The following is a 13832-nucleotide window of genomic DNA, read 5'->3' on the forward strand; positions in this document are numbered from 1 at the left end:
GATCCAGTTTAGATGCGCCTGGGCTCTCTGAGGAAAACTCCGATGTCGCGTCTCAGAATTAGGAGAGAACAAAAGAGATAAGCGCCTTAGAAGTCAAATCACCCAAGTGACTTCTGGTGAGGCCTGAACAACAGATGGCCCTGGGTGATAAAGAACCGACTTCACCGAGGCACCACAGATTAAAGGATTAAATGTTTTGAAAAATATTTCATGTCAAGCAAGGTGATGCTCACAGAGGGTCCTAAACAAAGGATTAGGAAGAGAAAGAACAGACTTTAATCAACGAAATAAATAGATTAACTTCTCAGCCCCCAGGGGGTTAAAGGGTAAAGGCCAGAGTCTGCAGGTCAGAGTCAGACCCCAGCTGGTCCCACGGCCCTGCCCCTTCACTTCTCTGGCCTCCCTCCTGTCCTCCCACCGCTGCCCTCTCGCTCATTCCTGGCTAGTGCCCTGGCCCCTCTGAGATCCCACCTCTGGGCCTTTGCACAAGATGCCTGCCCGGCTCTGGCCCTGACACGGTCCAGGTCGCAGCTCACACATGCCCTTAGCTGGCGATGCCCGTTCCCCGCTGCCTGCCTTACGTAGCTCCAAACCGCCCGTCACCCTTGGGAGGACACATTGATCCACTGTTGCGTCTTTTCTCCCCTACAACGTGCTCTCCTCGGGAACTCCGTCGTCTTCCCACCTGTGTCCCCAGCACCTCTGACCGTGCATGGCGGAGAGCAGGTGCGCCGTTCATCTTGTGGTTGACGGGAACTGTGATCATGAGGATGGAGGAGGTGTGACAGAGATGGGTAACACCGAGTGGCAGCTCACCGCGTGCCAAGCCCCCTCCTGCGCGTCCAACCTGCACATCAACCCTGCGGGGGTGGTGTCCCTTCACGTTTGTTTAATTTTGCACCTTTTCCCGGGCATCCGCATAGTCTCTGGTCACGTGAGTCCAGTGGGGCAGTCCCAGGTGCTCGGAGAATTAAAGGTTTGCCCAAGGCCACAGGCAGAGAAGGGTCGTGAGCCCAAGTATTACATGCCTCCCTTCTGAAAATCAGAATAAAGCATCCAAAATATAAACCTGGGTTCAGCCGCCTCAGTGTCTGAAGGCTAGCCAAGACCCCAAACCCCTCCTTGCCTTGGAGCCTCCTCTTCCTTTGGGGCAAGAACTTCAGAGCCGTGTCCCACATTCAAGTGTACCAAGGCAGACGGCGCCATGGCCGTGGCCTCACAAACAGTCAGCGATTTGAGCTCAGGCATGGGAGCCAGACGAGCCTGGCTTGGACCCCTGCAGCTGTCATCATACAGGAAAAGGACCTCTCTGAGCCTGTCTCCTCACCTACGAAGTGGGCCCAGAAGTGCGTGCCTGCTGCAGGGGTTTGCGGAGGGAGCGGGGAGAGCAGTGATGCTGATCCCTTGGTTTTATTATTCCTGTGTCGGTCTTCCCTGCTTCCTCCCTCCCTCCTCCCTGCCCTCGATTCTCTCACACACACACACACACACACACACACACCACACACACACCACACACACACCACACACACACCACACACACACACACCACACACACACCACACACACACACACACCACACACACCACACACACACCACACACACACACCACAAACACACACACACACACACCACACACACACCACACACACACACACACCCCACACACACACACCACACACACACACACCACACACACACACACACACACACACACACAATGAAGCTCTAGGCACGATGCTGAGGCAGATGCAAAAGAAACCTCTGAGCTGGTCCCTGCCTCCAAGGAGTTCAAGATCTGCTAGTAGCTGGGATCTGAAGACGCTTAAGCAAGAAACCCTCCTGCAGCAATGCCGTCATTTCTAAGGAGGATGGGGGCAGGGGCAGACTGGCAGAGTTCCTCCAAGGAAGGAGCCAGCCCAGCTCTGCTCTCTGAGGGTCCCCCGAGGTGGCGTCCATCGCCCCCTTGTGGTTACCTGTGTCCCCACTGTGGAGGTGAGAAAACTGAGGCACATACACCATAGCAAGAGCGCCGGGATCTGAACTCAGGCCAGTCTGCTTTCCTAATCACGTCAGAGCAGGTGGCATTTATTAAGCTCCCACTGTGACCCAGCGCTGTGCTAGGTCAACAGGTACTGAGCTTCACTGAATTCTCAGCACAGTCCTCTAAGGTCACGGTTGTGACTCACCCACTTTACTGATGAGGAAACTGAGACCCAGAAACACTGAAGGCGCTCGCCCCAGGTCATGCAGCTGGCCAGCAGCAGAGGCAAGATTCAAACCTGGGTCTGACTCTGGCAAATTCCTGTCCCGGGAGTCTGGGTCTGGGGAGCTGCTTCGCAACCTCTGTGAGATTCCTCCTGCTCTGTCGGTTCAGAGTCCCCCTGTCTCACATGGTCCTTCCTCCTGCCCGCCTGTGGACCAGCCCCAGCTTTGGATATAGGTATGTAACTTCCCCCCCCAGGCACACATTTTGGAAAGAACTCACCCTGGCCCCTGCTCTCTGCAGCCCTAGCCAGCCTTCCCCTCCGTTGCCACTCAGCTGAGAATAACAGCATGTCAAATCTCAGCTTGCTCCAGACTGATGACATCCTCCACGAACATCCCTGACAACCCATGTCCTCCATCTTTTCTTTTCGTCCCTGCTAGGGGATGGCACAGTGATCCTGCTCCAGAGTTCCTACGGCACAGCTCGGAAGGGAACATCCCAGCGCTGCATGCCTTATGTGGGTAAAGACAGTTCCCTTAAGGTTTCGATTTGGTAGCTGTTCTTTTCTTCATTCCTTGGGGGGATATTTCTGGAAGCCTCTGTATATTTGCAAAGCCACTCTTCTGCCGATTCCTTCAGGAAGCGGGTAGGGAAAAATCAATTCTGGACTGCTTCAGAGGGAAGCCCAATTCCACGAGTCCACTGAAGCACATGCCTGGATGTCCAACCAAAGGAGGGTGGATAAATAAATAATGGTGAATCCGCTGGAACACCACAGAAGTCTTTGAAAAGAGAACATGGATCCATCATATTAACATATTCACCATAAGTGCATGCTCAGTCACTCAGTTGTGTCTGACTCTTTGTAACCCCATGGGCTGTAGCCCACCAGGCTCTTCTGTCCATGGGATTTCCCAGGCAAGAAAACTGGAGTGGATTGCCATTTCTTTCCCAGGGGATCTTCCTGACCCAGGGATGAGAGCAGCATCTCCTGTGTCTCCTGCATTGCAGGTGGATTCTTTACTACTGAGCCACCGGGGAAACCATTCACCTTACATCATTTGATGAAAAATGCAAGGTACAAAACAACATGAATGATAAGCCAGACACAAATTTCACATACAAATATGATCATATTTGTATGAAACGTCCAAAACAGGGCAATTTTTGTAGACAGGAAGCAGACTGGTGGTTGCCAGGCAGCAGGGACACAGAGGGGAGTGGGGAGCAGCTGCTTAAAGGGTTTGGGGTTTCCGTTTGGGGTGATGGAAATACCTTGGAAGTAGAAAAAAGTGGTGGTTGTGCAACATTGCAAATGCACTAAATGCCACCAAATGGTTCCGTCTTATTTATGTGAGTGAACATACTATGTGACTTTATAGTATGTGAACTTCATCTCAATAAAAAAAATTTAAACAACATGAGCAAAATACCATTAAAAAAACAATGTACGCTGAGTATAAGCACTTCATGAAAAAGTCTAGGTACACACACATATACCAAGATGTCAACAGAGCTTGTGTTCTGGAGAATTTAGACCATTTTTACTTATTCGTGACTTTTTGTATTGTCTGAATGTCTTGCACAGTCAACATCATCGTTTTTATAATTGGGGGAAAAACACTGAAACCATCTCCATTTAAGGAGAAAGAATCCAGTCCCCAGAGCTGCCCCAGTTTACCACATCCCTCCCTCCACACGCCCCCGGCCCCCACCCCACACACACTGATCCCCAGCGAGAGCGTTACCCTTCTTTGGAATGTTCCAGAGACTTAATGGCCTGACCAAAAAAAACGCATCCCAGGATGGACTGGTTTGCTGGGTGCAGGAAGAAAGCCAATTTTCCTCCAAGCTTTACCCGCTCTTCCTCTGGAATTCGGACGTCAAAGATCTAAAAATACGTCTCTCCCTGGAACGGCGGGATAAGAGTTCAGTGTGCGCTGATTGCCACTTCCTGACACCGGGTTCAGGGAGCAGAGTCTGGTGAGAGGCTCACGGGACTTCCTCTGGGAGGGGCTCGGAAACCCGGATCTCACCCCAGGACAAGCCATCTCAGGGCACGTCCAGAGCAGGGCCGCAAACTCGGCCAACTCCTCTAGCTGGCGCGTTCACTGAGCCCTGCTGGGTACCTGAGAGCCTTCTAGAACTTCCCACCCCTTCTCTTCTGCTCTAGAAATGTAATTTTTAATGTAATCCATTCATTTCATGGTAAATTCATAGTTCTCAGGCCTATTATGTGCCAGGCACTGGCTGCATGCCAGGAGAGCTAACCTGAGCACTGGCCCTGCCTTCACATGGCTCAGCTCCGGGCTGAGCGACGGACACCAACCAAACATAAACAGAGGAAGCAAACAAGTTGCCTTCCTTTTGATTATCTGTGCAAGTAAGTAATGAGAAATGAAACAAAGCCAAAATAAAAAAAAAAGTCATGCAGATGATAGATGATATGGGAGCTAAATGCTATGAAGGAGAAGTGAGGAAATTAAGAAAACCTGTAAGGGCGACCCAAACAGGGCGCTCCGGGCCCAGGGAAGGGTCCTCTGAGGAGGAGCCACGGAACCAAGACAAACCTGGCCAAGAGGCCTTCTTCACAGAGTCCCTGAGAGGTGCCTTAGGTATGTGACGGCTTTTGTTTGTTTTTTCGCCCCGTTGCACAGCCTCCAAGATCTTAGTTCCTCAACCAGTGAAAGTGCCAAGTCCTAACCACTGGACTGCCAGGGAACCCCTCAGGTTCCCATTCTTTTTTTTAAATTATCATGGCAAGATGACCACAACATAAAATTTGCCACTTTCACCATTTTTAAATGCACAATTCTGGAGCACTGACTAAATTCACAATACTGTACAACCACTTACCTCTATATTTCTAAAACGTTTACATCATTCCCAAACAGAAATTCTTTTTTTAATGGAAGTATAGTTGACTTATACTTAACTATATTTATAAGTATAGTTAACTTATAACTATGTTAGTTTCTGAAAAAATTCTGTTCTCAGTAAGCAGTCCTTCCTAATCCCCACCCCAGCCCCTGGCTACCTCTAACCTACTTTCTGTCCCTATGAATTTTCTGGACATTTCGTAAATATCAATAGGTCACAGGCTATGTGGCATTTTCTGACTGGCATCTTTTTTTGATCTGGACTGTTTTTAAAGTCTTCATTGAAATTGTTACAATATTTTTTCTGTTTTATCTTTTGGTTTTTTGGCCATGAGGCATGTGAGATCTTAGCTCCCCAACCAGGGATGGAACCCGTACCCCCTTGTGTGGGAAGGCGAAGTCCTAACCACTGGACCCCCAGGGCAGTCCCCTGACTGGCACCTTTCACTGAGCATGAGGTTTCCAGGGTTCATCCATGCTGGAGCACATCCCGGTACGCCATTCTTTTTTATGGCTGAATAATGTTTCACTGGGCGGATGACCCCATTTTGTTGATCCCTTCTGACCTTGTGGACATCTGGGCTGTTTCTGCTTTGGTTACCGTGACTAGAGCCGTATGTCCATTTCCAGCTGCCCCGGATGGGAGCTTAGGAGACTAAACAGACCTACAGCCACAGGGACACATAGAGATCATCAGGCCACCAGGCTGCCACGGCGGCTACAGTGAGCCCCATCTGGGGGATCTATCTGCTCAGAGGATCCTGAGATAGAACGCAGGGTGAACGCCTGGCCTGACACGTAGGAAGGATTGTTCTTATGACTTTCATCAAATGCAAGGAAAGCAAAGCTCAAAACACCAGCTCTACAGAACAGACCCTGAGCTCCCCAGAAAGGCTCTTGGGCTATTGATAAACATTCCACTTCCTGGCCTATTCCGCCTTATCTAGCCTCGTAAATATCTGGCTCTGTCTTTGTTTTATTTTTATTAATGCATAGAGAGCGGTATTCCCCTGCCAGGCCCTGAGCTGGAGGCGCTTGTGGTCTTTCCTCTGGACGTCTCCCAGGCTGCAGGCAAGGCAACGGAGGCTCACAAACGACAAGCCGCCTTCTCCTTATGAGCCTCCCGAAAAGGCCTCCCCGTCTTCCTCTCTGGCACTGTGTCTAGAGCAGGAAAATGCATACAGCGTCCAGGAAATTCCCCGGACCCCCTCTGCCCACTTTGCCAAGGGGCGGGGCTTCAGGAAGGGGAGGAGCCAGGATGCAGGATGCTGGCAGCCACGCTGGTCCAGGTTTAACACCCAGCTCTCCACATGCAGTCTGTGCCAGTTTCCATGGTGTAAATACTCCCACCGGGGCTGATTTCAAGCCACCAGTGTGAGACTGCTGAGTAAGGAGTGGAGAAGAGATGTGTAAAAGCTCCTGATGGATAGTATTTCTACCTCATAGGTGCTACAGACATGAATACTCTTGAGAGCAGGGAGCATGGTTAAGATGTAGCAAGATAATTAGGAAGTAATATGCTTCTGATAAGGAGGACTTCCTCTCTTTTTCATGTAAATTACTAAGTTTATATGACTTAATTTTTAGTAAGGGCTCTGTTTAACTTTGGAGTGGGTACAAGCGGGCTTCACATAAACCTGGAGGCCCACCTCCCCTTGCCCTGACCTGTCCCGGAAGCCACAGCTGAAGAGCTGACTCAGCTTAGGTGGGGCAGTGGGGGCCACGTGGGAAGTCTGGCCCCTGAATATGCAGGGGCTGCTTCCTACACTCCTAAATTCCCTGCTGGACATTTGCATGGAAATTAGAATCAGAACTGAAAGGGTTCTGGAGGTCATCTGATTCTCTGCCTTCCATTTCCCAAGTGGAAATGAGGCCCAGAGAGGGGCAGCGAGCAGCCCAAGGTTGCTCAGCTCATTAGAGATGTCACTGAGATAAATTCCTGGGCCCTGCTGTCTCCCTAACCCATTGAGTCACCAGTCAACAGCCTATGTTTCCCCAGGGGCTCTCTGCAAGGTACATTCTTGGCACAAATCTCTCCTGTGTCCTGGAGCTGGGGAGGGAAGCAGATATCTGTTGATAACAGGGGAGAGTTTCAACCAAGTGAGTACACACTCAAAGCACCTATGTTCTGACAAACAGTGGCTAAGTAATTTGGTTCCCGAAGCCCACCCAGGCATGTGTTTTTAGAGACTTCCCCCACCCCAGTGCACACTGCCCCCAATCTTCCCAGCCTCCTCATTCCTCCTAGTGAGATGTCATGACATTGGCTTCTGTGATGCTCTGGGTCAGGTGGAAATGAGACCAGGTGATGTATCAGAAATTTCTCTGCGGTCCTAGAACCATAGAACTAGATACTTTGTGGCCTAAATTGGCCTACTGGGCCAGTGAAGAGCACAGGAGAGCCCAATCTGACAAGAGTTGACTCTCCTCCCTCCAAACACTTACCATCATTTCATGTACTACTACGCTTTTCTACACCCACATGGCCTCCTGCCTGACCTGTAAAAGTGTAAGCTCTGGAGGCTGAGATTAGCCTCAGTACAGCTTCATACATCGTACCATGCCTGGCATCATTAAACATTCCCTTTACCTTCTTCTCCGCCTGGAAAACTCCTATTCATCCTTCAAAGCCCTGGGTTGAATATCCCCAACACTGGAAAACCTTCCCTGACTCTCCTGGCACAGAGCTGTACATATTCTTCTGGGCTTCCTCTGCATTTGCCCATGATTCACCCACAAGAATGTATGGGATGCCTTCTTCACAGCAGGCACCTGGCAGGGCACCAGGAACACTGCACTGAGGGAGGCAGACTCAGGCCCTACTGTGAAGAGCCTACACCCCCTCCAGGGAGCCAAACAGCACCCAATTTCATAATTATTTGAGCAAAAGTCATCAAGTCACATGGACCACTCAGTATGTGCTGTCTTTGATGGTTATGGAGTCATTCAGTCTTCACCCTTAGGCTGCGAGTGTTATGCCTCTGTGCTCCCTTTTGGGGCGGGGAACCTAAAATGACATACTCCCCCCAGCAGACACAGGACATCAGAGATCCTGTGGGTGTGGTCTCAGACCACCACAGTAAAGCCAATCCCGTGAATGTTTTGGTTTCCCAGCACACCTACAAGTTACATTTACATTATGCCACAGCATATTAAGCGTGTAACAGCATTACATCTAAAAAATACGCAATGTACACACCTTAATCACAAAAATACCCTATTGCTGAGAAATGCTAACTGTCCTCTGAGCCTTCAGTGAGTCGCAATCTTTTCACAATAGTCACATCAAAGATCACTGATCACAGATCAATATAACAAACAGAATAAAAATACAGTGGGAAATAGCAGGAGAATTACCAACGTGGGATACAAGACACAGAGCCACAAATGCTGTCGGAACAATGATGCTGGTATACCCACAGACCTCCACAGGAAAATCTGATGTGCTTGGATACATTTTCCTTTCGCTTCTCATTCATTCTCTGCAACCCCAGGCCTGTGGGGGTAACACAAGTTCCCCAAGGCTTGCAGATATAAGTTGGCATCCTCATAGCCTAGAGCAACCGGGGTAAACAGTGGCCATCTAACTGCCTATTTATTTAAACAAACTGAAAGGAATGCACAGGTACTTTCTCAGATGAGATCACTGGTGCTCAGAGATGTCAAACAACTTACCTGAAGTCACACAGACTGTGAGCAAGAGGACAGATCCAAACTCAGGGCTGCAAGGCCCATGCTTCTCACCTCTGGTCATGGTGTGCCATCCCTCTATGGCTGTCACATGTTACCCAGCTGCTTACCCCATTCAATGAGGCCACCCTTAAGGGCAGGAGCTGCCTGCTGTCTCTGTGTTGTTCTCACAGGACCACACACGGAGCCTGGCCCAGAGCAGTTTCCACCAAGTGTTTACTGAGTGAGTCAGGAAGCACACGGAAACATAATTGCATCCTATCGACATTTGGTTATTGATTGCTGAGAAACAACACTTAGTTTTAAGTCCTTGGATTCTTAAATTAGGTGCTGTTTATCAGGAGAAGAAAGTAACTTTGGTTAGGGAAAGCCCATCGCTGTCCCCCCACCCCCACCCCCGTGTGTTTTTAGGGGCCCCTGGCTTCTCTATTTCCAGGCACAGAGCCTTTTGAGGGCTGTGAGGTCCGTCTGCCTGCCCACCCGACTTTGGCACAATTCAGATAAAGACGCCTGCCCTGGCCTGCCTGCGTGTGGGGGGCAAGAACTGCCCATCTCCCGCCGGCCCCCAGCCCCCCCTCACCTGGGCACTTACACGGGACCTCTCCGCCAGCCTCGAGGGCAATGCCCGCTTCCAGAGGTTCTTGGTGGAAGCGGCTTCAAGGAGCAGCAGAAGCAGGAAGCACAGAGTCCAGCTGACCTTTCTCCGGCCGCTGCCCATCCTGCAGCTGGTTTGAGGTGTTTCTTCCCCGGATGGTCAGAGGAGAGGGGTGCTCCGGCCGGTGGGTCCTAGAAGGGGGAGCAGAAGTGTGCTCGGGCTGCTGGAGAGTTTCTCAGCTCCACTCGGCCGGGTCCTTGGGATCATGTGTCTGCGCCCAGCCCAGGCCCCCACCCCCATCCCCTGGTGGGGGCCGCCCGCCGGGTTATTTTTAGCTTGCCCTATTCCATCTGGCCCCAGAGACTCCCCGCCAGACCTCTGCAGCCGAGGCGGCTCAGAAGGCAGCGGCAGCAGACGGGGGCATCACGCTGCTTGGAGACGTGGCTGGGAGTGGCCCTGTCACACGGGGATAATGAGCACTTCCTTGCAAGCTGGGCAGTCCCCTCCCCAGGAGAGCTGCTGGCTTTGGGGGCTGGCTGGGGCCGGGCGGGGGTGGGCACCCAGGGGATGGTTTGGGGGCTTCCGGCTGCTACTCTGTCCAAATTCGAAGCTGGTCTGACAAACTCTTCTGCCCACAAAACGTCCTCGCAAGACTTGTTGCTGAACGGGGCCAGCGGAGCACATGGCTGAAGAGTGCCCTTGAACCCTGGAAACCTCCTCTCCAATATGGGCGTGTAGACTGCTACTCACATGTCATGGGTCTCTTGGGAGAGTTCTTTCTTTTTTTTTAATTTATTTTTATTAGTTGGAGGCTAATTGCTTTACAATATTGTAGTGGTTTTTGTCATACATTGTGCAAGTAAAGCACTTCAGGGACATCCTAACAGTGTTATAAATGTCAGCTTGCATGTGTTTTATACACAACTCCATATTTCATAAACTTTGTACTCTTATCACCTGTTCTCAGCAACCCCAAGACAGGCATTGCTGTGACGTCCATTTTACAGATGGAGCAATAGAGGTATGATGCTTGCCTGAAGTCAGGCAATGGTGGCACAGCTGGGGCTCCACAGCTGCCCTGTCTGATCACCGTGATGCCACCAGGGGCAGCTCTGGGCTTGGATGCCCCCGGGCCGGGTCCCAGCTCAGGCTCGGTCTGTGGGGTGCTGACTGCTCCTCACTTCTCTCATCTGAGCCACGGAGTTTGCGGCCACTCGTCACAGTGACAGTGGGAAGTTCCCACACCCTGGAGTGGGATGTAGGCTCTCAAGGTCCAGTCCCCGCATCTCTCTTATTGCATGCACCCCGGTGCCCTGCGCAGTGCCAGGCTGCATCAGCACCCAGGAGGCACTGGCCTGATGCACAGAATAACTCATCACCGTGACGACTCCACAAGGGCATCTACGGACGAAGAGATGGTCATGAAAGTCAGGCATGTTTCCCGAAGCCCCCCTTCATGGCTGACCTCTCAGGCACCCCCTCAGGACATCTCCCAGGGCCTGGCACACAGCAGGTGCTCAATAAATGTTCTTCAAGTGAGCTATCAATTCCTCAGCTGGATTTGGACCACGGGGACCCAGGACGCCAAGCAATGTCCCAACAGTTAATGTCCTGCGATTGTTAACTTGTGAAAATGCTCTTCCCCACGCCTTTACCACAAGAGCGACTATTCTGGGAACACGGCCGCCCTGCGGGTTTCATGTGGAAGGAGAAAGGGCTCTGAGACAAGAAATAAACATGGTACAAATCCCCCCGGGAAAGCAGCACTTTCCTTTGATCAGGGTGAGGCAGGGTCCCGGCCTGACAGCCTGACTGGATGCTCCCAGCTGGGGCCGAGGGGGCCCCTCAGGATGTCAGGGCGGGCGGCTCCTCCCCTATTCCTGCCAAGCCTCAGAACTTTATGTTCCAAGTGGCAGAGGTCCTCCTGGCTGATCTGAGCTCTGGAGACCTGGACTTGATCCTGAGCTTAGCGGGCTGCCCTCCCGGGACTCATCAAGCCGGAGTGTGACTTCCTGCAGAACTATGGGCGAGGTTTCCTCTGGGAAAGCCTTGGAGCTGGTGAGACCTTTCATCTCCTCTGCTGCCAGGGGCCAGCTGGCGAGGCCTGCCAGCCGGGGTCTGACCGCTTTCCTCCCTCCAGAAAGACAGGAAAATAGCTCCCTTAAAAATACAGAGGGCGCAAGTGCATAGTAGGGCCTCTCTCTAAGGAGCAGAGAACATGGCTCATGGTTACAGGGTCTAGGAGGAAATCCTGCCCTTCCAACCCCCATAAGCTTCCCCACCAGATCACCAAGGCAATGATTCCTTCCCCTAAAAGGCAGGACATTTCTTCCATAGTGACCAATCAGGCAAATAAGTACTTTAGGAAAAGGGACAGGGAGTATTAAATTCATACTTATACTAGAGTGTGAGTGACTTCCAGCAGAAAGAAACATAAAGGCATAAAAAGGAAGAACAGAGAACATTCATTCAATTCGTTCCAACATTTGAATACCTACTATGTGCCAGACTGGCGAGAGTAAAACCAGGCCTAGCCCCTGCTTTTACAGGGCTTAACAAATGGAGGAGTCAGATATTAATCAGTGTTTTTAATAAACACTTTGATGGCACTTTTTGGTGCCAGGTAGTTTCAAGTGCATAAAAAAAATACTAATTCATTTAACCTATCACAACTCTATTAAATAGCTATTATCATCCCATTCTACAGATAAGGAGACTGAGTCTCAGACATACAGTGGAGTGCTTTAAAAATATTCACTCATTTAATCTATCAAAATTATGTTATGTCAATACTCTTACTATCCCCATTTTACAGACAGGAAAACTGAGGGTCAGAGAAATGAACAAACTGCCAAACTGTTCAGTTCAGTCGCTCAGTCGTGTCTGACTCTTTTTAACCCCATGTACTGCAGCACACCAGGCCTCCCTGTCCATCACCAAGTCCCAGAGTTTATTCAAACTCATGTCCATCAAGTCGGTAATGCCATCCAACCATCTCATCCTCTGTCATCTCCTTCTCCTCCTGCCTTCAATCTTTCCCAGCATCAGGGTCTTTTCCAATGAGTCAGTTCTTCACATCAGGTGGCCAAAATATTGGAGTTTCAGCTTCAGCAGCAGTCCTTCCAATGACTATTCAGGACTGATCTCCTTTAGGATGGACTGGTTGGATCTCCTTGCAGTCCAAGGGACTCTCAAGAGTCTTCTCCAACACCACAGTTCAAAAGCATCAATTCTTCGGCGCTCAGCTTTGTTTATAGTCCAACTCTCACATCCATACATGACTACTGGAAAAACCATAGCCTTGATTAGACAGACCTTTGTTGACAAAGTAATGTCTCTGCTTTTTAATATGCTGTCTAGGTTGGTCATAGCTTTTCTTCCAAGGAGCAAGCGTCTTTTAATTTCATGGCTGTAGTCACCATCTGTAGTGATTTTGGAGTCCCCAAAAGTAAAGTCTCTCACTGTTTCCCCATCTATTTGCCATGAAGTGATGGGACCGGATGCCATGGTTTTAGTTTTCTGAATGCTGAGTTTTAAGTCCACTTTTTCACTCTCCTCTTTTTCACGTGCCAAACTGTGGACAGCTGGTAACTGGCAGACCTGGGACTGCAACTCAGACATTTGCTTTCAAAGTCTGGGCTCAAAACCACTGCACAGTGTGTCCACAGGAGCTAAGCTGCAACGTGGGCAGATGGGCTGCGGGGAGAGGCGCTGTGACCTACTCACAGAAGCCAGCAGAGGTCTTCCAGGAAGTGGCCACACGCCTGAGAAGTGAAGGATGAGGCTGGACAGAGGACGGGCTGGAGATGCCAACCGATGGGCTTAGAACACACGGCTGCCCAGGAAGAGGGCGGGGGCAGGAGGAGAGCCTGGGTTGGCCCTTACCCAGTGGTGAGGTGGTGCTGCCATCCGAACAGAATCACATTGTTCCATGCGCCCTTGGTGCTTTTGCCTTCCTGGGCCTTTCCTCTACTAAAAAGAAAATAATAGTAACAATAATCCTTTATGACTGCACTGATAAAAAGACAAATATAATCCAAGCTGGAATATATTCTTTTTATTTTCTTTGGTTTTTTTTTGGCTGAACTGTGTGGCATGCGGGACCTTAGTTTCCTGACCAACAGTTGAAACTGTGACCCCTGTGCTCCACTGGGAGCACAGAGTCTTAACAACTGGACTGAGAGGGAAGTCCCTACTTCCTTTGATTTTAAAAGAATTTAACACACCTTTCTGGGCCCATAAAAGTCTAGTAGGCCCTGGGCTGTGTGCCTGAAGATGACCCTGGGCCAAACACTGCTGTGTGACGTTGGGCAAGGCTTTGCACCCTCCGAGCCAGAATTAAACAGAGACGACAGGTGAGTCTGTGTAGGAGGTGCCAGGTGTCAGCAGTGTCCTCTGCGAGAGGAGGGAGGGCCGCGGGGAAAGCCTGCTCAGCTGGCCTGAAGCAGAGCCCACCCT

The 13832-nt window shown here is 50.5% G+C and overlaps 1 protein-coding gene across 5 annotated transcripts in view; it reads right to left on the reverse strand.

Moving 5' to 3' along the window:
• WFDC1 (WAP four-disulfide core domain 1) overlaps nt 1-9906 on the reverse strand; it is a 28433-nt gene extending 18527 nt beyond the window's left edge. For 2 of the 5 annotated variants that reach the window (XR_006263377.1, XM_043436231.1), the window contains exon 1: nt 9360-9705. Coding sequence is in view for 4 of the 5 variants with exons in the window: in XM_043436231.1 (XP_043292166.1) it covers nt 9360-9497 (138 nt within the window). In the remaining variant the exon portion in view is untranslated. The other 3 variants (XM_043436232.1, XM_043436233.1, XM_043436234.1) reach the window with 3 other exon arrangements.
• Between the last annotated feature and the right edge of the window lie 3926 nt (nt 9907-13832).

This window comes from Cervus canadensis, chromosome 18, assembly GCF_019320065.1.
Source record: "Cervus canadensis isolate Bull #8, Minnesota chromosome 18, ASM1932006v1, whole genome shotgun sequence".
Lineage (NCBI taxonomy): Eukaryota > Metazoa > Chordata > Mammalia > Artiodactyla > Cervidae > Cervus > Cervus canadensis.